At 43.2% G+C, this 24,885-nt stretch overlaps 1 protein-coding gene across 1 annotated transcript in view; it reads left to right on the top strand.

Moving 5' to 3' along the window:
- Positions 1-24,885, top strand: part of MIPEP (mitochondrial intermediate peptidase) — a gene marked incomplete at its 5' end in the record, with an annotated part of 213,250 nt that overhangs the window by 86,207 nt on the left and 102,158 nt on the right. The window contains 2 exons of the mRNA XM_082246681.1: positions 411-488; positions 19,112-19,316. Of these exons, the coding sequence (XP_082102807.1) occupies positions 411-488; positions 19,112-19,316 (283 nt within the window). The remainder of the gene's footprint in view (positions 1-410; positions 489-19,111; positions 19,317-24,885) is intronic.

Here is a 24,885-nt window from a genome sequence, read left to right as displayed (position 1 = left end):
AATTGTTTTGCCAAGCTTTCAGCTCTGTTTGGACAGCACAAAAAATAAATATAATTAATGGCATCTATGATGTCTTATTTTAAACAGATGCTGTACAGCGGCCAGGAAAGGATTGTTTTGTTTATTAAAGTTCAGTCTGTGTGAGACAGTATGAGTAGTCGTGGTACAGTGAGGGCAAAAGGCCCCAGAATGCCCTCCGCTAAGATATGTTTAAATACAGTATGGACTTTCTAATGCAAAAGATTCTTGCATGTCATTGCCTTCATCACAGTGGAACAGTAGACTAAAATATGCTTATTGTGTTATTGATGAGTGGCCAGCTGTGCTTTAGGGATCACTGATTTCTAGCATAGATGGCACATAGTCGTTTACCCAACTTTCTTAAAATAAGACTTTTTCTTTTTTGCTAGGCGGTTGTACATGAAAATGAAGGCCTACTTGGTTACATCTATTGCGACTTTTTCCAGCGTCCAGAAAAACCTCCACAGGTAATTGTCTTGTATATTTTAGGGTCAATCCATACAAAACTCTCATTTATTTTGTGGGATATGCCATACAGTTAAGGCTCGGTTGACACTCCTGCGATTTAGTATCTGTGAGATCAAAGTCGCAGGACGCTACTGAAGTCGCTGCAACTTCAGAAAAGGTTCCTTGCACTATTTTGATACAGCTTTAGTACCAGAGAGTGTAAAAGTTGTATCAAAGTCAGACGGAAAATCGTGCAGCTTTGGAGTTGGCTAGTGTGAACCAAGCCTAAATCACAAAGTTTTCCTGTATTTCTCAGGGACTGTGGTAATGAGATCTTGCATGTCAGCTGCAGCCATTACAAGGGAGTCCAACTCTCCCTCTTGGATATTTGGTTATTTATATATACCATGGAGAATGTAAATAAAAATGTGGAAAGTACCCAAGGTGGGCAGAACCTCTGGCAAGAGATCCTCAACTTGTATTGCCAATAGATATCAGAAACCAGTGGGTTGACACGTGCTACTTTTGCTCTACCGTTAACTGAATTATCACTTTTAAATGGAGTGAACTTTATTTATTTTATCTTTTTATGCTTTCACGTGTAGTTAAAATGCTTTGTGTTGAAAGTTTTTTTTTTTTGTTCTGTTGACTTTTTAAAAAGTTTATAGTTAGTAAGGTATTTTGGTTCGGATGCTGTACAGACAAATTCTGATTGTATTCATGCTTACCTCTGAACAAAAACATCAATAAAAACTGAAACATCCACCAGGCCTAAAGCGGAATTAGGCTGCAGAAACCATATGGAAATCCCAGGAGATTTTGCCATAATGTGCAAATCTTTCCATAATGATCAAATCTTCTGCTATTATTTTCAACTTAAAGTGATATTAAAGGCAAGTTTAAAAAAAAAAAAATCATACTTGCTTGCCCTGTGCAGTGATTTTGCACAGAGCAGCCCAATCTACCTCCTTTCGGTAGACACTCCCACGTCCCCCCCCCCCCTCCGTTGTGGAAATTAATGGGGTTTGGAGCACAGAAATTCGCTCGGTGCGCTGAACACTTTGCTGCGCTGAAAAGCGCACTTGTGGATATTAATATGGGCCAAGCCCATAAATTCCTTATACCGAAAAGTACAATGTACAGCTCTTTTGTATAAAGAAATCCTAGTGCCCTTGGCAACAAAGAGAGAAACAGGTGCAAGCTGTGTGACCGTCGATGTCAACAGAATGAGTCCCTGCTTTAATACAGGGCCCTGGTTTATTTATAGTCAGGAAAAAGGGGTTTACAATGGGAGAGGACAACTGTACAGTACAGTACAACCAATCACACATATGTATACATTCAAAAGTTCAATTGAAAGGGGAGTGTATGTTCATGCACGAGTGGAGCTATGTGCCTGAGTTTCCCGCCGTTGGGTGCATGAGCGACCATGCACTATTGCTAACAATGAAACCCACGTGTAGTAAAAATGCCCGCCAAACACTATACAATGGAACTAGCGCGTATCTCATGAACGCTGCCCTGCTAATACACGTGCATGCACTCCTGTCATAACCTGTTAGAGTGAATCCTATATAATATAGTTCATAAAAAACATATTTGATAGTGATTATGCTACTGTTCCACTAAATGAGAATATATCTGCAAAGGAAAATAGCAGCAATATTTCAGTCATGCGGATCAAGCATAATAGAAAGCTACCAGCCATTGTTCCAGCAAAAGGGCAGATAATTATCAAAACAATAATAATTCCACATGACAAACATATCTCCGCCAGTGAATACCGGGGCCCTGGCTGGCTGATATACATTTGCCCGATGGAGTCCACATCGCACTGCCATAGATCTGGATTGGCGCTTACTCGCTTGCGATAGCTGCTCAGAGCACCTGCCGGTAGGGATGATCAGGCAAGTAGCGTGCAGAGTCCATTTAATGGAAGGTTTCCACAACTACAGGTCTTTCCTCAATACCAGTTAAAGCCATATTCGCTGTGTATAGCGAATACCGGTAAACCAACACTGAGAGACATAATGGCAATTTACCTAAAAACACATCCTGAAAAATGTCCACACAAATATTAATAAAATTTCCACAACACCCCCAGTGCTCCTGGCCCATAACTTCTGCCAAGTGCCCCTAAGCAGCTTACTGTGGGGGCACCCATAGCAGGCTCGCTCCTGAGCTGCTGCGGCACACAGAAGGTTTTTTTACTTTCATGCATAGAAGGCATGAAGGTAAAAAAAAAACTTTGAGCCTTTAGAACCACTTTAAAGGGGTTTTTGGCTATTGTTGATGAAACTTGAGGATCAGCCTGTTGCTTCTATCAGTGCTGTTTCCAGTCCTGATTGTTTCTTAAGGCTGCAAAAACTTACCCTCTACACCTAGTTTTCCAACTATTTCTTTATAGAAATTGAAAGCACCCTGAAAAGCTGTTTGCTCCCTCCTAAGCACCTAATTAGCAGTGTGCCTGTTGGGTGAAATTTTGCAGAAGTAGTTTATTATGCAAGGTGCTTACTGTTTCAGTAGAGGGTGCATCTGTCTTTAAGGACCCAATAAATAAGCAGTTGGAATGGCCCTTTTTTGTCATACCATTTCTGACTGGTCAGAATTGCTTAAGAGATCTAACTCCTTCCGTGATTGATACATTGTTTAAAAAAATGCATGTAGTAGTTGGCTTTCATATTAAATTTCATCTGTGTTGGTTTTCTGCAACTCTTCTGTCTCATTTTATGCATTTGTCCATGCAAATGTATAGGCCACTTTGGCTAAAGCAGCGTTTCTCAACTCCGGTCCTCAGGGCACACTAACAGGCCAGATTTTAAGTATTACCTTGGGGAGATGCAGACTAGAGTGCTGCAATCACTGAGCAGCAAATGATATCACCTGTGACGTATTTCAGTTTTCTTGCAAACCTGGCCTGTTAGTGTGCCCTGAGGACCGGAGTTGAGAAACGCTGGGCTAAAGTAATGGACTCCAGAATCCTTGTAGAAAAAGCATTTTGATCTGGGCAAACTCTTTCGCACAAAATGATGATGACCATCAAAATGTTACAAGAATTCAGATTAATCCTGAACCTTCAGAAATTGTTGCTGGAACCAAAACATAATTTGGCGTATCTGGATCTAATCCTTGTTCAGTCCAGGCCAGAGTGTTTGTCACAGAAGAAATTCAGACACTCTGATCTCAGATTCAAACTCTCCAATCCAGGAGCTGCCTGACTTTCCACTTTTGCATAAGAGTTCTGGGTCTGACGGTATCCTGTTTCAAGGCATTCCCCCCGTTTCACCTCTACAATGCAACATTCTGTTTTAATTTATCTGGTCTCATGGCATACCGATTAGTCTACCATTGAAGGCTAAGTTGTCCCTGTTCTGGTGGCTGAGAATTCTTGGATTCTTTTTCTAGAGCCAAAAGACCTTCTTTTGTTTTTTTGGGTTTTTGAGGATCCTCAAGATGGATGTCAGCATGTTAAGCTGGCGAGGAGTCCTGGGCACCTCTTCTTTGCAGGGGACTTGGTTATTGGAGGAATTTTATCTCCTGATCAGCATCCATGAAATTCGGGTGATTTGGTTCTCTCTGCAATGTTGGACCATATTATTAGAGGGTCATTCGACCCAGATTCAGTCGCACAACGTCACGGCAGTGGCATACATTAGTCATCAGAGAGGAGCCAGAAGCCATGCCATGGTAAGAGAGGCAGATTGCATCCTGTATTGGGCAGAACTTCACATTCCATTCCTTTGTTGCATTCACTAACCCTGGCGTAACCTGCCGTCTTGAAACTTTTCAAGCAGTAAATTACAGTGCATCTTTTTTGATATCTGCTTATGTGTGTCCATTTAAGCACAGTCTGACTTAAGCCCTGATAAAGGGAGGTTGTATAATAGCCCCTGAAACACATTGACTTCATGCTGCTGTAAATGAATTAGGGTTACACTGATACCGTTTTTTTTTTTTTTTATCGGCAAGCACGAAAATGTATACTTGCGCTGAAGTACCCGCCAATACCGATTACCAATACTTTTGTGGTTGTACATATGTAGTTCATGTGGAGTGGTCCCTAGCGTGCCACATCCCGGGTACAGAATCAAAAACAAAAGGGTTCCCCTGTGGGTGGGACTTTAAAGGCACTGATATTTCAGAAATTACACATAGGTAAGAATACAAAAATGTAGCTTTATTGAAATTGTTTATACAAAATATATAAAAGATAAAAGCAGAGGCAAGCAAAATTATACATCACATTACAGGGTTGAACATCCACCATAGGACCCCCATGTAAACACCCGACGCGTTTCGGAGAAACACTCCTTCTTCAGGGGTGCCTTGGGAGGGTGGTCTGTAAACAATCAGTGTAAATGTACATATTATACATATTTGCAAAGTCAATCTGGCAAGAAAAAATAATCAAGTCAAAAAAAGTGCACTTACATGTTTCACTGTAATGGTTAAAGAAAGAGTGCCTGCCTGCAAGGCTAAAAACAGAACATCGACAATGCCAGCGTGGGTCTATGGTAAGCCGATTAAATTCGATGGAGTTGGCTTCATACAGAAGGAGAATTTTTTAATTTGTAGAATTGAAGTTAAATCAAGGTTGCTTGCTACCAGACGACTGTGTGGGTCTGGGTGGGGACAGCTGAAATCCCAAAAAAGAGGCAATCCTGCTGGGCAAAAAGCCAAAGTAAAGAAGAAAAAAAGAAAAGGAGTATATGGTAAATAGTGTGTCATATGAACAAGTCAGGGGACACACAAGACACCTAGGGGTTAATCTCACCAGAGAGCTACTACCCATATAGGAGCTACAGGCTCTCTGAGGTGAGGGAATCATCCTGGAGGCTCAAATGCTCATAGATATATAGCCAAATAGATTAATTATTGAGTAATTTAATAAAGAGAGGGGGGGGGGGTTTGGTTCTTTTTTCTCTAAGTGAACATTACAACTACTTAAGAGCAGAGGAGCCAACAAGAATGGAGATCCCAAAAACAACAATCAAAAAGGGTAAAAAATGTCTAAGAAGTATAGAAATACCTTTTCAAATCCAATCTTGGCAAAATGAATGCAATATCAGGATAGATGTTGCTCCACGCTCGGCAAAGGAACATATGAGTCCGACGCCGAGCGTGGAGTATAAATGAGGAGTTGCTAATCAGCTGAGAGCAGTCTCAGCTGGGCGGCTATTGCGTCCAGCTGACTGCCAAAGGGATCTCCCGGGTCACATGGGCCAGCGCCGCCCCCAGCCGGAAGGAGTCCGGCGGAAGTGATGGCAAGTCAACACCGCCGGAAATGATCCGGCGGAAGTGACGTCGGCCCATGCGTCCCACCGACACGGTACAGACTTCCGCCAGCGTTGAATACGTCAGGCGGAGTCCATTGGGCATGCGCAATGGGAATATCCCATGAGCCAGGTGTGCAAGGCTGCTGCCCCCATTGGCGAACGCCACGAATGGCGTTCGCCTTACCGTGCCGGGCTGTACCCATAGCAATCGCAGAAGATGGTTATTTTCTGCGCAACAAACTTGATAAGAATAAAAAATCATGTCAAAAGTGTATGTTGTCTGTATACCAAAGGCAACATATTGGTTCAAAATACATCTCTGTATGGATTTATAGCCATTTAAACAGAGAAAGAAAGAAGAAAAGCATTGGCAACCATAATTGCAACCCAAGGGCAAGTCGATGTTCATGTGTACAAAGCAAGACAAATGCTTAATACAATAATGTAATCACAAAGGCTAACTGCAGGGAAAGAAAAAGAAAAAGGGGAAGGGGGGAAGGGAAAAAGGAAAGAGGGGAAAGGGAAAGAAACTAATAAATAAAATGGGTATACAAGCAGCATATTTCTATACAAGGAGTCTATTGTAACAAAGACAGAGCCGGGGATTTCCTCCAAGAGGCAAGTGCTAGATCGAGATGTGTAACCCAGGAGGCATAAGAGAGATTATTTATCTCTCCATGCCTCCTGAGGTGAATCCCTCAAGAAATGGCTTGAACGAAATCATCTCGTTCAAGCCAGGAGGTTCTGTTGCCCTCAGGCGGTAAATCCACCGCAGTTCAAGTTGGAGGAGGGTCTTATTCCAATCCCCTCCTCTTGGACTGGGGTGGACTCTATCCAGGATCAGAAACTTTATTTTTGGAAAAATCCCTGCATGAACTAAACTGGTATGTCGGCCTAGTGGGAGATCCGGATTGCAGGTTTGCATGCTTTTTATGTGTCTGTTGGCCCTTTTGGTGAAATCTAGCTTTGTTTTGCCAACATAAAAACAGCCGCACCCACAGAGGAGTAAATAAACCACCCCGTGGGTGCGGCAGTTGGCAAAGTGCTGGGGTATAAATGTTTGCCCATTCGGTAGAATGGGATTTTTTTTGGTCAGCATAAATTTGCAATATTTACAGGCACCGCATATAAAGGTGCCTTTGGCCTTGCAAGGATCTCTCCCATTTTGAGCTGTGTATTCGCTACGTACCAATTGATCTTTTAGAGCGGGAGCTTTTTTGAAAGTAATTTGGGGAGCAGGGGGAACATGTTTGCCCACGATAGGATCGAGGGACAACAGGTGCCAATACTTCCCCACGATTCTCCTGACCTCAGTATGTTGTTCTGAATATTTCATGATTACTCTCAGTGTTTGGTCAACTGGTCTGGCTGTGTTTGAGGCTATTAATGAGGTTCTATCTTTCATCAGGGCCTTTCTGTAAGCCTTCTTCAAGGTGGTAGGGGGGTATCCTCTAGTCAAAAGTCTCTGTCTCAAATCGTCAGCTGCCTTCTGGAAACTGATGAGGTCTTTACAATTGCGTCTAGCGCGAAGGTACTGTCCGTATGGAATGGATTGCACCAATGTAGATGGATGAAAGCTAGAGGCATGGAGGATGGTGTTACCAGCAGTGGGCTTACGATAAAGCCCACTGTGGAGAACACCATCCTCCCCCCTAGTCACTGTGACATCAAGAAACGTGACACAAGAAATGTCGTATTGCATTGTAAAAGTTAAGTTGAAGTCGTTTTTGTTAATTCGGTCCATAAATGCATTCAAAAGTTCAGGGGGTCCATGCCAAAGCATGAACACGTCATCGATGTATCGGACCCACAATCTGATGTGGTCCGTGTACATCGAGAGCATGTCATCATTCAGAAGAGCTTGTTCCCACTCCCCCAGGTACAGATTGGCGTAGGATGGGGCACAACATGTGCCCATCGCTACGCCCTGCACCTGGAGGTAGTGGGAACCATCAAATGTAAAGACATTGTGAGATAATATGAACTGTAACATGGACAAAATAAACTCTCCGTACGCATCCAAAATTTGGTTTTCTATTAGTGTGTGTCTAATTGCCGAAAGGCCACGATCGTGAGGAATAGAGCTATAAAGTGCCTCAACGTCAATTGTGACTAGGAGACACTCATCTGGAATCCATATGTTTTCAATTCTTTGTAAAAAGTGTATCGTGTCACGTACATGAGATGGTAGTTGTGTGACCAGTGGTTTCAAGAAAGAGTCAATAAGCCTGCTAGCGTTATCAGTTATAGAGCCTCGCCCCGAAATAATGGGGCGCCCTGGTGGATTAGTGGCGTCCTTATGTATTTTGGGGAGGGCATAAAAGGTCGGGGTAATTGGAAAGGTTGTGCGTATGAATTCCCATGTATGTTTGGGAATGATTTCGTTCAAATAAGCAGTATCAACCAATTTGTAAAATTCGAGCTGATACTTATTGTTAATATCAGCTGGAATTTTACGATACCAGTTATGATTCTTCAGAATCTTTTGGCACATAGTCACATAGTGAACATTGTTCATAATCACCACGTTGCCACCCTTGTCAGCCTGCTTAATAGTAATCGAGTGGTTGGTTTTTAGGCTTTCAATGGCCTGTCTTTGATTGAATGTTATATTTGTTTTTATAGGTTTTTTGATGTTGAGTTTATCAACATCTTTAGTTACCAAGCTGACAAAGGCGGCAACGTGGGGATTGGAGATGCACGGAAATTTATCTGATTTTTTCCTCAATTTGAGATCATCTTTTTTATGTATGGATTTTTCGGAATCTAAATCTGTCAAAAGAGAGGGCAAGTCGATTCTGTCAATGAGATCCTCATTTTCCTCCAAGAGAGAGATTAGTGTTTCTAATATAGGGTCTTTGTCAGAACGTGTAGTCTTGGATGAATTCTCTTTGTCGAAAAGAATTTTAAAATTCAATTTCCGAGCAAAGAGATTTATGTCTTTGATAAGGTCAAATTTGTCTAGCTTTCTACTCGGGCAAAAGCTTAGACCTTTTTTGAGAACATCAATCTCATCTTGAGACAAACGGTAATCTGAAAGATTAATGACTGAAAGATCAGTGTGTGGAGTTTTAGAAATAGGTGCCTCTAGGGGGGGTGAGGGGGGTGGTGCTACGGTTGAATTTAAAGGGGAGTGGTGGGAGTGAAGGTTGGTGCTTGTGCATGAATAAGCTCTAAAAAAGTGGTGTCTTGCAAATTAATTGTGGAAGCTAATGAAACAGGTGCTGAATTCAAATTAGAAAGTGATGTTTTGGTGTTAGATTTTGTGCCTTCTTGAGGTGTGTCAGCGTTGTAATCTGATCTCTGTGTCGTGGGTTTGAATAAAGATATGTTTGATCCTGTGTCGTGTTGGACGTTTGTTTTTTTAGAAGATTGTTTTAGGTCATGTTCATCATGATAAGCCCGTTTCGTTGTTTTTGATTTGGGCATGTTTGAGGGACCATTTCTGGATGCAGAGATCAGATTACAACGCTGACACACCTCAAGAAGGCACAAAATCTAACACCAAAACATCACTTTCTAATTTGAATTCAGCACCTGTTTCATTAGCTTCCACAATTAATTTGCAAGACACCACTTTTTTAGAGCTTATTCATGCACAAGCACCAACCTTCACTCCCACCACTCCCCTTTAAATTCAACCGTAGCACCACCCCCCTCACCCCCCCTAGAGGCACCTATTTCTAAAACTCCACACACTGATCTTTCAGTCATTAATCTTTCAGATTACCGTTTGTCTCAAGATGAGATTGATGTTCTCAAAAAAGGTCTAAGCTTTTGCCCGAGTAGAAAGCTAGACAAATTTGACCTTATCAAAGACATAAATCTCTTTGCTCGGAAATTGAATTTTAAAATTCTTTTCGACAAAGAGAATTCATCCAAGACTACACGTTCTGACAAAGACCCTATATTAGAAACACTAATCTCTCTCTTGGAGGAAAATGAGGATCTCATTGACAGAATCGACTTGCCCTCTCTTTTGACAGATTTAGATTCCGAAAAATCCATACATAAAAAAGATGATCTCAAATTGAGGAAAAAATCAGATAAATTTCCGTGCATCTCCAATCCCCACGTTGCCGCCTTTGTCAGCTTGGTAACTAAAGATGTTGATAAACTCAACATCAAAAAACCTATAAAAACAAATATAACATTCAATCAAAGACAGGCCATTGAAAGCCTAAAAACCAACCACTCGATTACTATTAAGCAGGCTGACAAGGGTGGCAACGTGGTGATTATGAACAATGTTCACTATGTGACTATGTGCCAAAAGATTCTGAAGAATCATAACTGGTATCGTAAAATTCCAGCTGATATTAACAATAAGTATCAGCTCGAATTTTACAAATTGGTTGATACTGCTTATTTGAACGAAATCATTCCCAAACATACATGGGAATTCATACGCACAACCTTTCCAATTACCCCGACCTTTTATGCCCTCCCCAAAATACATAAGGACGCCACTAATCCACCAGGGCGCCCCATTATTTCGGGGCGAGGCTCTATAACTGATAACGCTAGCAGGCTTATTGACTCTTTCTTGAAACCACTGGTCACACAACTACCATCTCATGTACGTGACACGATACACTTTTTACAAAGAATTGAAAACATATGGATTCCAGATGAGTGTCTCCTAGTCACAATTGACGTTGAGGCACTTTATAGCTCTATTCCTCACGATCGTGGCCTTTCGGCAATTAGACACACACTAATAGAAAACCAAATTTTGGATGCGTACGGAGAGTTTATTTTGTCCATGTTACAGTTCATATTATCTCACAATGTCTTTACATTTGATGGTTCCCACTACCTCCAGGTGCAGGGCGTAGCGATGGGCACATGTTGTGCCCCATCCTACGCCAATCTGTACCTGGGGGAGTGGGAACAAGCTCTTCTGAATGATGACATGCTCTCGATGTACACGGACCACATCAGATTGTGGGTCCGATACATCGATGACGTGTTCATGCTTTGGCATGGACCCCCTGAACTTTTGAATGCATTTATGGACCGAATTAACAAAAACGACTTCAACTTAACTTTTACAATGCAATACGACATTTCTTGTGTCACGTTTCTTGATGTCACAGTGACTAGGGGGGAGGATGGTGTTCTCCACAGTGGGCTTTATCGTAAGCCCACTGCTGGTAACACCATCCTCCATGCCTCTAGCTTTCATCCATCTACATTGGTGCAATCCATTCCATACGGACAGTACCTTCGCGCTAGACGCAATTGTAAAGACCTCATCAGTTTCCAGAAGGCAGCTGACGATTTGAGACAGAGACTTTTGACTAGAGGATACCCCCCTACCACCTTGAAGAAGGCTTACAGAAAGGCCCTGATGAAAGATAGAACCTCATTAATAGCCTCAAACACAGCCAGACCAGTTGACCAAACACTGAGAGTAATCATGAAATATTCAGAACAACATACTGAGGTCAGGAGAATCGTGGGGAAGTATTGGCACCTGTTGTCCCTCGATCCTATCGTGGGCAAACATGTTCCCCCTGCTCCCCAAATTACTTTCAAAAAAGCTCCCGCTCTAAAAGATCAATTGGTACGTAGCGAATACACAGCTCAAAATGGGAGAGATCCTTGCAAGGCCAAAGGCACCTTTATATGCGGTGCCTGTAAATATTGCAAATTTATGCTGACCAAAAAAAATCCCATTCTACCGAATGGGCAAACATTTATACCCCAGCACTTTGCCAACTGCCGCACCCACGGGGTGGTTTATTTACTCCTCTGTGGGTGCGGCTGTTTTTATGTTGGCAAAACAAAGCTAGATTTCACCAAAAGGGCCAACAGACACATAAAAAGCATGCAAACCTGCAATCCGGATCTCCCACTAGGCCGACATACCAGTTTAGTTCATGCAGGGATTTTTCCAAAAATAAAGTTTCTGATCCTGGATAGAGTCCACCCCAGTCCAAGAGGAGGGGATTGGAATAAGACCCTCCTCCAACTTGAACTGCGGTGGATTTACCGCCTGAGGGCAACAGAACCTCCTGGCTTGAACGAGATGATTTCGTTCAAGCCATTTCTTGAGGGATTCACCTCAGGAGGCATGGAGAGATAAATAATCTCTCTTATGCCTCCTGGGTTACACATCTCGATCTAGCACTTGCCTCTTGGAGGAAATCCCCGGCTCTGTCTTTGTTACAATAGACTCCTTGTATAGAAATATGCTGCTTGTATACCCATTTTATTTATTAGTTTCTTTCCCTTTCCCCTCTTTCCTTTTTCCCTTCCCCCCTTCCCCTTTTTCTTTTTCTTTCCCTGCAGTTAGCCTTTGTGATTACATTATTGTATTAAGCATTTGTCTTGCTTTGTACACATGAACATCGACTTGCCCTTGGGTTGCAATTATGGTTGCCAATGCTTTTCTTCTTTCTTTCTCTGTTTAAATGGCTATAAATCCATACAGAGATGTATTTTGAACCAATATGTTGCCTTTGGTATACAGACAACATACACTTTTGACATGATTTTTTATTCTTATCAAGTTTGTTGCGCAGAAAATAACCATCTTCTGCGATTGCTATGGGTACAGCCCGGCACGGTAAGGCGAACGCCATTCGTGGCGTTCGCCAATGGGGGCAGCAGCCTTGCACACCTGGCTCATGGGATATTCCCATTGCGCATGCCCAATGGACTCCGCCTGACGTATTCAACGCTGGCGGAAGTCTGTACCGTGTCGGTGGGACGCATGGGCCGACGTCACTTCCGCCGGATCATTTCCGGCGGTGTTGACTTGCCATCACTTCCGCCGGACTCCTTCCGGCTGGGGGCGGCGCTGGCCCATGTGACCCGGGAGATCCCTTTGGCAGTCAGCTGGACGCAATAGCCGCCCAGCTGAGACTGCTCTCAGCTGATTAGCAACTCCTCATTTATACTCCACGCTCGGCGTCGGACTCATATGTTCCTTTGCCGAGCGTGGAGCAACATCTATCCTGATATTGCATTCATTTTGCCAAGATTGGATTTGAAAAGGTATTTCTATACTTCTTAGACATTTTTTACCCTTTTTGATTGTTGTTTTTGGGATCTCCATTCTTGTTGGCTCCTCTGCTCTTAAGTAGTTGTAATGTTCACTTAGAGAAAAAAGAACCAAACCCCCCCCCCCTCTCTTTATTAAATTACTCAATAATTAATCTATTTGGCTATATATCTATGAGCATTTGAGCCTCCAGGATGATTCCCTCACCTCAGAGAGCCTGTAGCTCCTATATGGGTAGTAGCTCTCTGGTGAGATTAACCCCTAGGTGTCTTGTGTGTCCCCTGACTTGTTCATATGACACACTATTTACCATATACTCCTTTTCTTTTTTTCTTCTTTACTTTGGCTTTTTGCCCAGCAGGATTGCCTCTTTTTTGGGATTTCAGCTGTCCCCACCCAGACCCACACAGTCGTCTGGTAGCAAGCAACCTTGATTTAACTTCAATTCTACAAATTAAAAAATTCTCCTTCTGTATGAAGCCAACTCCATCGAATTTAATCGGCTTACCATAGACCCACGCTGGCATTGTCGATGTTCTGTTTTTAGCCTTGCAGGCAGGCACTCTTTCTTTAACCATTACAGTGAAACATGTAAGTGCACTTTTTTTGACTTGATTATTTTTTCTTGCCAGATTGACTTTGCAAATATGTATAATATGTACATTTACACTGATTGTTTACAGACCACCCTCCCAAGGCACCCCTGAAGAAGGAGTGTTTCTCCGAAACGCGTCGGGTGTTTACATGGGGGTCCTATGGTGGATGTTCAACCCTGTAATGTGATGTATAATTTTGCTTGCCTCTGCTTTTATCTTTTATATATTTTGTATAAACAATTTCAATAAAGCTACATTTTTGTATTCTTACCTATGTGTAATTTCTGAAATATCAGTGCCTTTAAAGTCCCACCAATACTTTTGTGGTGCGACTTAAGCCCATACTAAATAAATGGACTCAAATTGCACTGCAAGGAATGGCATGTTATTTGAACAGGAATGCCATGTGATTCCTGGCCGAATCGCATGCGGTTTCCCCCCACCGCTCCTGTGTTAATCCAGGCTGAAGTCATTACGACAAGCTGAGTTCACACAGGAGCAGTGGGGGAAACCGCATGCGATTCAGACAGAAATCGCACCGCATTCCTGTTCAAATCACGTGATTCTTTGCATTGCGATTTGAGCCCATTCATTTTGTATAGGCTCAAATTACACCGCAAAGGTATCGGTTTCAGGTATCTGAACATGTGCACAAGCACTACTGTTTAGATGTGGCTTCTAAAAAATATTAAATTGTGGGGATCAAGAATTTCAGAAATGATAGCTGTAGTATCTGATCGAATCGTTCGACATGTCTACGGTGAGCTTCCATAAGCCACAGTTTGGCTGACCGCTTTATGGAGCTATCAATCAGGCCAGAATTTCAGCCTTTTTTGCTACCCCCTACCATCTCATAAATGAGAATAATAATAATGGCTTTTTCTTCAAGAACTGTTCACCTTTTCTCTCTTCCATTCACATGAGCAAGCACTTCTTTGCAGGTGGTTGTTCTTCATGAACCTGTCAGGTAGTTGGATTTGTGAGGGTCAGATCATTCATGTATAGGTCTGCGAGAGACCCATGGTTTCCTAAACTTGTGGATTCTCTACATCATGTTCTCTGAAATTATTGGAACTATGGCTTTGATTGTGTACATGAGTTGCTGATAGCCGAGAATAGTGTCGTCAATAGTAGCACACCTCAGAGCTCTTGAGTCGCAGTGTTTGCATTTGCACAACTCTGCAGCCTAGGTTAGTATTGAAATTCTTAGACAGTTTGAAAAACTTTTAGGACCTCATTGGCCTCATGCACAATGGACGTTTTTGCCACTGTTCTTAGAGGCGTCTGCCTTTTTTTTCTGCCTCTAAATGCCTCTGCGTGTTAGCCCATGTATTTCTTCACACACAGGCATTTAGAGGCAGAAAAAAACCTGGTGCCAACGCGTTTTGGGAGCAGCCACATTTTGGCAGAAAAAATGATTGACCCTTGTAATCGCATGTAAACACACCTAAGCACTAGGCGTGCTTGTTGCTTCAGCATTTTTTTTTCATTTCAATTGCCAGAACGAATTGCATGCATCTACAAGCACCAAGCGTTTCTCTGGCAATCAACGCTGCAGGAGGAGGGAAGCGTCTAGGAGAGATGGCATAAACGTCCAGTGTGCATGAAGCCTTAGTCTTGTCCTCTGTCTGTGATTCAGAAATGTCCCAAAGATGTCTATTGTGTAATAATAGGACTGAAATTTAGCAAACTATTGGTGTATAAGGGCATTGGTTTATGCTTAATAAAGTTGCATTGTAAATATGAGAGTGTCACATACAATGGGGAAAATACCGTATTTATAACACGCACCTAAATTTTAGGAGAGAAATTTCAGGAAAAAAGCTGAAATATAAAATAAACAGCTTTGAACTCAGAACATTTTTTTAAATCAAATGCCGTCTCACCAGTGCTCACAAATGCAGCCTCCTCATCAGCGCAGTGCCCACGAATGCAGCCTCCTCATCAGCGCAGTGCCCACAAATGCAGCCTCGCCAGTGCAGTGTCCATCATTGCAGCCTCGCCAGCGCAGTACCCATCATTGCAGCCTCGCCAGCGCAGTACCCATCATTGCAGCCTCGCCAGCGCAGTACCCATCATTGCAGCCTCGCCAGCGCAGTACCCATCATTGCAGCCTCGCCAGCGCAGTGTCCATCATTGCAGCCTCGCCAGCGCAGTGTCCATCATTGCAGCCTGGCCAGCGCAGTGTCCATCATTACAGCCTGGCCAGCGCAGTGTCTATCATTGCAGCCTGGCCAGCGCAGTGTCCATCATTGCAGCCTGGCCAGCGCAGTGTCCATCATTGCAGCCTGGCCAGCGCAGTGTCCATCATTGCAGCCTCGCCAGCGCAGTGTCCATCATTTCAGCCTCGCCAGTGCATTGCCGATACTTGCAGCCTCGCCAGTGAAGTGCCCATACTTGCAGCCTCGCCAGTGCAGTGCCCATACTTGCAGCCTCGCCAGTGCTGTGCCCATACTTGCAGCCTCACCAGCGCTGTGCCCATACTTGCAGCCTCACCAGCGCTGTGCCCATACTTGCAGCCTCGCCAGCACTGTGCCCATAGTAGCAGCCTTGCCAGCACTGTGCCCATAGTTGCAGCCTCGCCAGCGCCAATGACACTATGTGAATCACTTTTTTTAAAAGTCCAGAAAGCAGCGCCATGAGGTAGAAGGGGGTGGGCGTGGCCGAGTAGACAGAAGGACGCACGCGCGGTCATCGGAAGTCCCGGGGCCTATGATAGACGTCGGCATAGGAGGCGGGACTTATCCGATGACAGCGCGTCCTTCCTTCCTTCTCGACCCCGCCCACCCCTTCTACCTCTCGGCGCTGCTTCCAGGACTTTTTTTTTTTTTTTTCATATCGGCGTATAACACGCACTGCTACTTTTTCCTCCATTTTTAGGAGGAGAAAGTGCGTAATATACGCCGATAAATACGGTAGTTATTTGATCCCCTGCAGAGTTTGTAAGTTTGCCCACTTACAAAGAAATGAAGGATCTATAATTATCATAGGTGTATTTTAAATAAGAGACAGAATATCAACCAAAAATTCTGAAAAACATAAGATACACATGTTGTTATAAAGTGAGTTGCAGTTCAGTGAGTAAAATAAGTATTTGATTCCCGACTAACCAACAATAATTCTGGCTCACACAGACTGGCTACAGTATGTGCTCATGTGGTACCCAGATTAGTCCTGTCAATTTAAGGAGCAGCTCCTAACGACAACTCGTTGTATGTATAAAGGACACATGTCCACAGAATCTTTCTTCCATTCAAACCCATCATCATGGGCAAGACCAAAGAGCTGTCAAAGGACATCCAGGGCAAGGTTGTAGACCTGCACAAGGGGCTGTAATGGCCTACAAGATCATCATCAAGAAGATTGGTGAGAAGGAGAAACCGATTGGAGCGATTATTTGCAAATGGAAGAAATATGAAATAACCATCAATCGCCCTCGGTCTGGAGCTCCATGCAAGATCTCGCCTCATGGGGTAAGGATGAGCATGAGAAAAGCAAGGGATCAGCCCAGAACTACACGGGAGGAGCTTGTAATTAATCTCAAGGCAGTTGGGACCACAGTCACCAAACAGACCATTGGTAACACAATACGCCACCATGGATTGAAAGAGCCTGCAAGGTCCCTCTCCTCAAGAAGACACATGTAGAGGCCAGTCTGTAGTTTGCCAATGAACATCTAAATGATTCAGAGAAGGATTGGGAGAAAGTGCTATGGTCAGAGGAGACCAAAATTGAGCTCTTTGGCATTAACTTGACTCGCCGCATTTGGAGGAAGAAAAATGCTGACTATGACCCTAAGAACACCATCCCTTCAGTCAAGCACAAAGGTAGAAACCTGATGCTTTGGGGCTGTTTCTCTGTTAAAGGTACAGGCCGACTTTGCTGCATTGAGGGGCAAGTGGACTGGGCCATGTATTGTAAAATCTTGGATGAGAGCCTTCTTCCCTCAGCCAGTACACTGAAGATGAGTAGTGGATGGGGCTTCCAGCATGACAATGACCCAAAACATACCACTAAGGCAACAAAGGAGTAGCTCAAGAAGAGGCACTGTAAGGTTATAGTGGCCTAATTAGTCTCCAGACCTTAATCCTATCAAAAATTTTGCTGGGAACTGAAACTTCAAGTTGCCAAGAGACAGCAAAGAAACCTTAAGGACTTTAAGAAGATCTGTAAAGAAAAGTGGACCAAAATCCTTCCTGAGATGTGTGCAAACCTGGTAACCAACTACAAGAAACATCTTACCGCTTTGCTTGCCAACAAGGGTTTCTCCATCAAGTACTAAGTCTTTTTTTGCTTGGGGATCAAATATTTCACTCACTGAGCTTCAACTTAATTTATAGCATTTGTATTGTGTGTTTTTCTGAATTTTTGGTTAATATTCTCTCTCTATCATTTAAAATACACCTATGATAAAAATGATAGATCATTTTCTCTTTCGTTCATTAATGGACACAGCTCTCCATATTCAGAACCATAGGGTTATATGGCCCCCTACAGGAGTAGGACACTAGGCAGAAAAATGACTTGGCTACACCTATAAGCAGTCCTAAGTTGTATACACCCCCTCTCTGCTATAGGCCTTCATTTTTTTTCTGCCTAATCAGGAGTAAGGACCTAGTTCCCTGCCAGGATCTCTGGTCCTGCCATTTGTTTTTTTCTTTTACGTGGCATTTTTTCTCCTGTTTTTTATCCTGTGAGAACTACAATCAACTGCATGACTCGGCGACGGCCTGGATATCTAGATCCAGTGATCCCCCTAGTTTGGCCTGCGCGCGCAGACCAGAGCTCCGCGCTGGGTCAGCTGCGACATAGCCACCCGTGACTGAGGCTGGCCTGCAAGTTAAACTCCTTGCGAGGTCGCATACGACTGGGTCTTGGCCTGATTCGCAGCGTTCCTCCTGGCTGACAACCCCCCTCTTTCGGTTGTGAGGAGTTTTTCTGCAGTGGTGCCCTCCTGGTATCATGAGTAGCTGTCCCCCCCCTCTCCCCCTGGATATGGTTTGGGTGGGAACCTGCAGACCCCCCCCCCCCCTCCTGACCCTCTGTTTGTTGGTCCCTGTGGGCCATCTTGGTATCTGTCCAATGAACGAGAGAGAAAAAAGGATTTTTGTACTTACCGTAAAATTGATGAACATAGCATCCACCCCTCTATGGAGTTTTGATACTTCGTAGACTGCTTGTCACTAAACTGAAGGCCTATAGCAGAAAGGGGGAAGTTTACTACCTAGGACTGCCCATGGGTGTAGCCGAGTCTTTTTTCTGCCTAGTGTCGTACTCCTGTAGGGGGCAATATAATGCTATGATTCTGAATATGGATCGCTGTGTCCGTCAATGAACTCAGAGAAATGGATTTTACGTAAGTAAAAAAAATCTTTTTTTTTTTTTTTGTAAGTGGGCAAACGTACAAAATCTGCAGGGGATCAAATAGGTATTTTCCCGACTGTACATACATGCTGGTTTTTCTTGAATATATGCAGGGAATGTGTACTGCGTTGTGCAGAATCGCACTTAGGCCTACTGCCAAAAATGTTTCCATTTTTCATGGGGTAAGGGGTGGATTTAGCCGCCTTTTTTTGCTTTTTAGAACAAATTAATCGGGCAGGCTTTGAGAACAAGCAGCAAAAATGAAACTTCCTTCCGGTCAATGAGCCGAATGACAGACTGAGAATGGCCATTTCTCTTTCTAAACCAAATCTTGCCTAAATGTAGTCCATTTTAATATGTGTCCTTTTACTAATTGTTTTTGTTATGTACTTTAGGACTGTCATTTCACAATTCGAGGAGGCCGGCTTAAAGAAGATGGTGAATATCAGCTGCCAGTAGTGGTTCTCATGCTTAATTTCCCACAGTCCACCAAGAGTTCACCAACACTGCTAACTCCTGGTATGATGGAAAACCTCTTCCATGAGATGGGGCATGCCATGCATTCCATGCTGGGCAGAACACGCTACCAGCATGTCACTGGTAAGGACCATAGTGGAAGTAGATATGGGGGGGGGGGGGGGGGCGCGGTAATTCATGCATAAGAAAGAACGATGATATACTGCTCATATGCTCCCTGACTGAGTCATTTGGGTCCTCAAAAAAAAACTGCAATATCCTCTAATATGTGAAAAAAATTTTACCTCAAAATTTCCCAAAAATTGAAGACCATTTCTACCTAAAATTAATTTTTCAAGTTTGGGTTTACTCGCCTTCTGGCCTCTGCGATTTCTCAGACTGCAGTGGGGAGATTTCCTTAGATTTGTTTTTCATCTCTTCTTCTATCACAAAGCTACATTACATCTTTCTCTCGCAGCTGAACTTCAGAGAGGAAAAGCAGAAGGTTTTTCTCAGAACTATCACCCATTAGCTCCTCTTTCTCCTAATACCTCTTATGCAGCATATTTTACTCCCAATTGTTAACGTATTGTCATGAACTGGGTAAGAGTGCTAATACTTTTATTCATGGACAGAGGCTGGCCCGCGAGTTAAGCGTCTCGCAAGGTCGCATACGACCGGGGTTGGGTTTGAGTCGCAGCGGTCCCTTGGCTAACAGCTTCCCTACTTCGGTGGCGAGGATTCTGTCTGGAGCGTTGCCCGCACCATGGAAGGGTAAGTACAGTCCCCCCTCTCCCCTTTTGCTGTTTTTTTTTTTTGGTTTTGGGGTGGATAAGGGTAACCTCCCAAGGACGGTTGGACCTGTCTGCAGGTTCCCTTCTCCCATCCTTAGAAATCCCTCAGTGAGCTGGGATTCCCCCCACTCCCTCTACACCCTGTCTGACCTGGATGATGATGTCACTTCCTTGACGACACGCGTAAGGCGACCCTGATGAAATGTTCAGCACGCTATGCATACCGCGGTTTTCTGATTTTATGATATGCCTTGTCACTTCTGCAGGATTGTGAGTACATTACTTTTATCCTATTAAACGTTTACCTGTGCAGTCTACACTATTGTCCGTCTCCATTTTTTGAGGTTCATGGGAGATGTTGAAAGGTCTCGATGTGATTAGTTCCAGTGGCTTATCCTTTTGGCTTTCCTGGGTGGATATTTTTGAGTGTGATATATGCCTGTTTTATCCATCATCTGGTAAGCAGTTTGGATGATTATCACGATTGGGTGTATATTCCTCCTGATCTCACCACTGGTATCCGGGATCTCGCTCTGTTCTTTTCCTCTCCATCTACTATATTGGACATTTGTGGACTGTATTACCTTGGACGTTTGTCCAATTTTATATCCATTTTTGGCGCTGCTTTTATTTATTTTTAGTTCTGTTTGTATAGTCCTACATGCAGCTCCTTTAGCAGGTTCAGCTCCATAGGAGGATACCGAGGTTCGTGGCAAGATCACGGGTTTCTCTGGCAGACGCTGCAGGCATCCAAGGGCCATAGTAAGGCCAGTATCATCCTTGGCTCAGACTTCTTCTGCAACTCCTGCAAGGAATCAAGGGCGAGGATCTTCCAATCCGTCTGGTGGCCATAAACGTCCCTTGGGGGTTTTCTCTCAGAGAAGACCAGTTGTCCCAAGGGCTGATCTACTTTCCTGCATTTTACACTCGCTGGTTTTAATGGCTTAGCTATTGAAATCCAGGTACTGAGGGATAGAGGTCTGTCTGGATCAGTGATCCCTACTATGGTGAAGACGAGGAAGTCGTCTTCCAGCTAGATATACCATCATACGTGAAAAGGGTACATTTCATGGTGTGAGTCGATTTGTGCTCATCCTCGATCCTTTTCTGTGCCTCGGATCTTTACCTTTCTTCAACAGGGCGTTGATCAGAAGTTGGCCTTGAGTACCATCAAGGACTAGGTGTCTGCCCAGGCAATCTTCTTTCAGCGACCCCTAGCCATGCACTCTTTAGTTCGTACCTTCATTCAGGGGGTTCGACATGTGGCTCCACCGGTACAGTCTCTTTTGCTGCCATGGGATTTAAATTTAGTACTTTTATGTTCTCCAGAAACCTCCATTTGAGAATATTCGGGAGATTCACTTGCCTGCGTTATCCCACAAGGTGACATTCTTGGCTGCTATTACCTCGGCAAGCAGGGTATCTGAATTGGCGGCATTATCCTGTCGCAGTCCCTATTTAGTGGTCCATATGGATAAATTGGTTATTTGTCCTTGTCCATCGTTCCTGCCCAAAGTTGTCTCTGACTTCCATTTGAATGAGGACATTGTGTTGCCTTCCTTGTGTCTTAAGCTGGCTCATCCCAAGGAATTTTCTTTGCATACCTTGCATATGGTTTCTGCGATTCGGGTGTATCTGATGGCTACGAGTCCTTTCATACTCCCTTTTTGTGGTTACGGATGGACCAAGAAAAGGGCTGGCCGCTTCTTCGGCTACCATCTCCAAATGGATCAGACAGACGGTGACTCAGGCTATTCCATTAAAGGTCTGGTTAAACCTTTCCCTGTCACGGCACATTCTACACAGGCACTAAGTGCTTCTCAAGCCTTCCATCATCGGGCATCAATATCGCAAGTTTGCATGGCGGCCACTTGGTCATCGGTGCATACCTTCACAAAATTCAATAAGGTAGATACTTTGGCATCTGCGGATGCTTCTTTTGGCCGCAAAGTTTTGCAGGCTGCAGTTTAGGAGGGGCTGTTCCCGTTTAAAGAAAAACACCCCATCAAACTTTTACTTTACAGATGGGGCTAGTGGGACCCCATTAAGGCTCCTGTGTCCTGGTTAAGGGCTCTTATGTTTAGCCTTGGGTTATTTCCCCACTCCTAATTTTCCTTTTGGCACTGCTTTTTGATGTCCCAGTAGTTATGATTTATGGAGCGCTGTGTCCGTCAATGAACGAAAGAGAAAATGGGGTTTTTGTGCTTACCGTAAAATCCATTTCTCTGAGTTCATCGACGGACACAGCACCCACCCCGCTATGGAGTTCTGATACTTCTAATACTGCTTGCTACTAAACTGATTACCTAGAGCAGAGAGGCGGGAGGTATATACCAAGCTGAGGTGTTTTTTGTTCTGCCTAGTCCTACTCCTAGAGGAGGCAATATAACCCAGTAGTTAGGATTTATGGAGTGCTGTGTCCGTCAATGAACTCCGAGAAATGGATTTTACGGTAAGTGCAAAAATCCAATTTTTCTGAATGCAAAATAAATAATCCCAGCAGCTAGTTACTCTGATTGGTTGTGCCACATCCCGGTATGCAATAAGGAAGAAAAAGTGGTTCCCCTAAAGGGTTGGGACTTTAAAGCCATTAGGTCTATGCACAAAGGCATGAATGAGTAAAAAAAAAAAATATTTTATTGATAAAACATGACAGACAACATTCAATTGTAATGGCAAACAGTAGATGGTATTACATCTGTACACAGAGAAATAGAAAATTGTTGCAGCGTTACAATACCCAACGCATTTCAAAACTTTAGTGTGCTTCTTCAGGGGTATATAGTATCGCTACATATAATTTATCATCTGTGTTAGTGACCAATCTCTGTTTGCTCATGGATAAAACAAAAAACACCCGTCTCGAGTCTCACTGTGAAGTCTGGGTCAGATCAGGAAACTTAAATTGTTCATTGCCAGTAATCCCCCAAACAGAAGACATTTTGGGGAGATCTTACATACTGTGACCCAAGGTAGTATGGATGAGTGAAGCCCAAGCAACAGCAAGGAGCCCTTGATATACAACGTGCTTCATGCCACAGCGGGTGACCAAGCACCAAGAAAGTGGCGAGGTCTGAATGTGGCCTAAGCTGCAACCACCACTGAAGTGACTTAGCTTGGGAAGAAAGTTCTCATAACATACATCTGTTTGGACTGTCATTCTTTACTGACAGCAGATGACACCGTGTGTTCTTACATACTGTTAGCATATGTGTAAGAAGTAGAAGCAGCCTGATCCCCAGGATGCAATGGTGTCCAATGAGTGTAAGTAATAATCAAGCTGTCGGTTTGTTACCAGTAAAGACTGCCATTGCCATTTAGCACTGTAGCTGGTTCAGTGTTTAATGCTAGGATAGTTTTGGAGTGTCATGCTGGTGTTTGTGAAGGGTGTGATCAGCCCTGTTAATAAGCCTACCTTCTTGCAGCTGTGCAAATATAAGATTTTCACCTTTTACAGAACTCTCTCTCTGTATGATGGTAATTTCTATTTCTCTCAAATGTTCTGAGAAATGGATCATTTAGAAATGTTTCTAGTATCCAACAAGTGTCCTTTACATATGAAATGTAGCTTGTTCTAATTTAATTGGATATAATTTTGCTTTTCCTTGTAAAGGATTGTTTTTCTTTAGATGCCTTTTAAAAGGCATGTTGTAACCTTTACCGAAATGGACAATTAAAATATAACTTAAGGTAAAACTGTTTTCTTTTTGGAAAAAGTGGAGAGGGATTAGAACACTTTTTTTTTTTTTTTTTTACTTTCCCCTCATTATGTATGGTTCATTTACACTCTGGGGTTGATTTACTAAAACAGGAGAGTGCAAAACCTGGTGCAGCTCTGCATAGAAACCAATCAGTTTCCAGTTTGGTTTGTCAAAGCATATTTGAACAAGCTGAAGTTAGAAGCTGATTGGTTATCGTGCACTCTCCAGTTTTATTAAATAAACCCCTATTTGTCAAGTTTGCGGACAGAAAGTGAAGAGAAATTTCCCTAAGAGGACGCAGATGGCAGAAAAAACTGACAGGGTTTGTAACCCTCCCCTATGCCTCGTACACATGGTAAAATCAGCATTTTTTTTTTCTATTACATTTTTTTTTTTTTTTTTTGCATGCTAGTCTCCTATCGAAAAAGATGCGCTTACTAAAGTACGTACTAAATTTACTAAAATTCTCGTATGCCAGAATAAAAATTCAGAAGTGATGTATTTTTATTTGTATTGCATTTTCAGACGAAAACTGTACTGATTAAACGAAAATCGTGCAAGAATAATTTTTGTTTGTCCCATTGGATAATATGGGATGAACTGTCGTGATCCGCTCTCGAAAGCTCTGTACTAACAATCAGATTATCATAAGATCGATTTGAAAGCCGTATTTTTCGTATGATTTTCTGATTGTGCACACTCTATCCAAAATTAAGAAATTTAATTTTAACTTTTTGCCTATAGTTCTACTTTAAAATGCAGTGAAGTAATACTTGCTCTTCCAATTTGCTGCCCCACTTTTTTCCCTGGCGACTTGGCATTCATCAGCAGTGCTTGGCCTGTACTGTTCTCCACTGCTCTTCAGCTGCATACGTAATATCCAGAGCTGAGAATATATTCCTTCTTACCTGAGTTCCAGAGAAAACCTTCATCAACAACAGGCCAAGCAGTCAGGTCAATGGGTTTTAGCACCAGTGCATCAGGCAGGACAAGTGTACTGCTCCAGAGTAGTTAAGTGTTATCAGTAAAGGTATAGTAAGGTTACTGATGGGGCTGGGTTGTAATTCCAGCTACACATTAAAGGGTACCTAAAGCATATTTGAGATACTTTGGTACAAGGCTAACTGATATCAGTGCAGCACAAGCAGGGTGCAGAGACAATTAGCAGCTGACAGGATTTCTGGCAGAATCAACAGGTATTGTTTGCACTTAAGGAAC

This window comes from Pelophylax lessonae, assembly GCF_965119305.1.
Source record: "Pelophylax lessonae genome assembly, chromosome: 2".
In the NCBI taxonomy this organism is placed as follows: Eukaryota; Metazoa; Chordata; class Amphibia; order Anura; family Ranidae; genus Pelophylax; species Pelophylax lessonae.
Note: the sequence above shows the minus strand (reverse complement) of the source record. Positions and strands in the feature narration are given on the sequence as shown.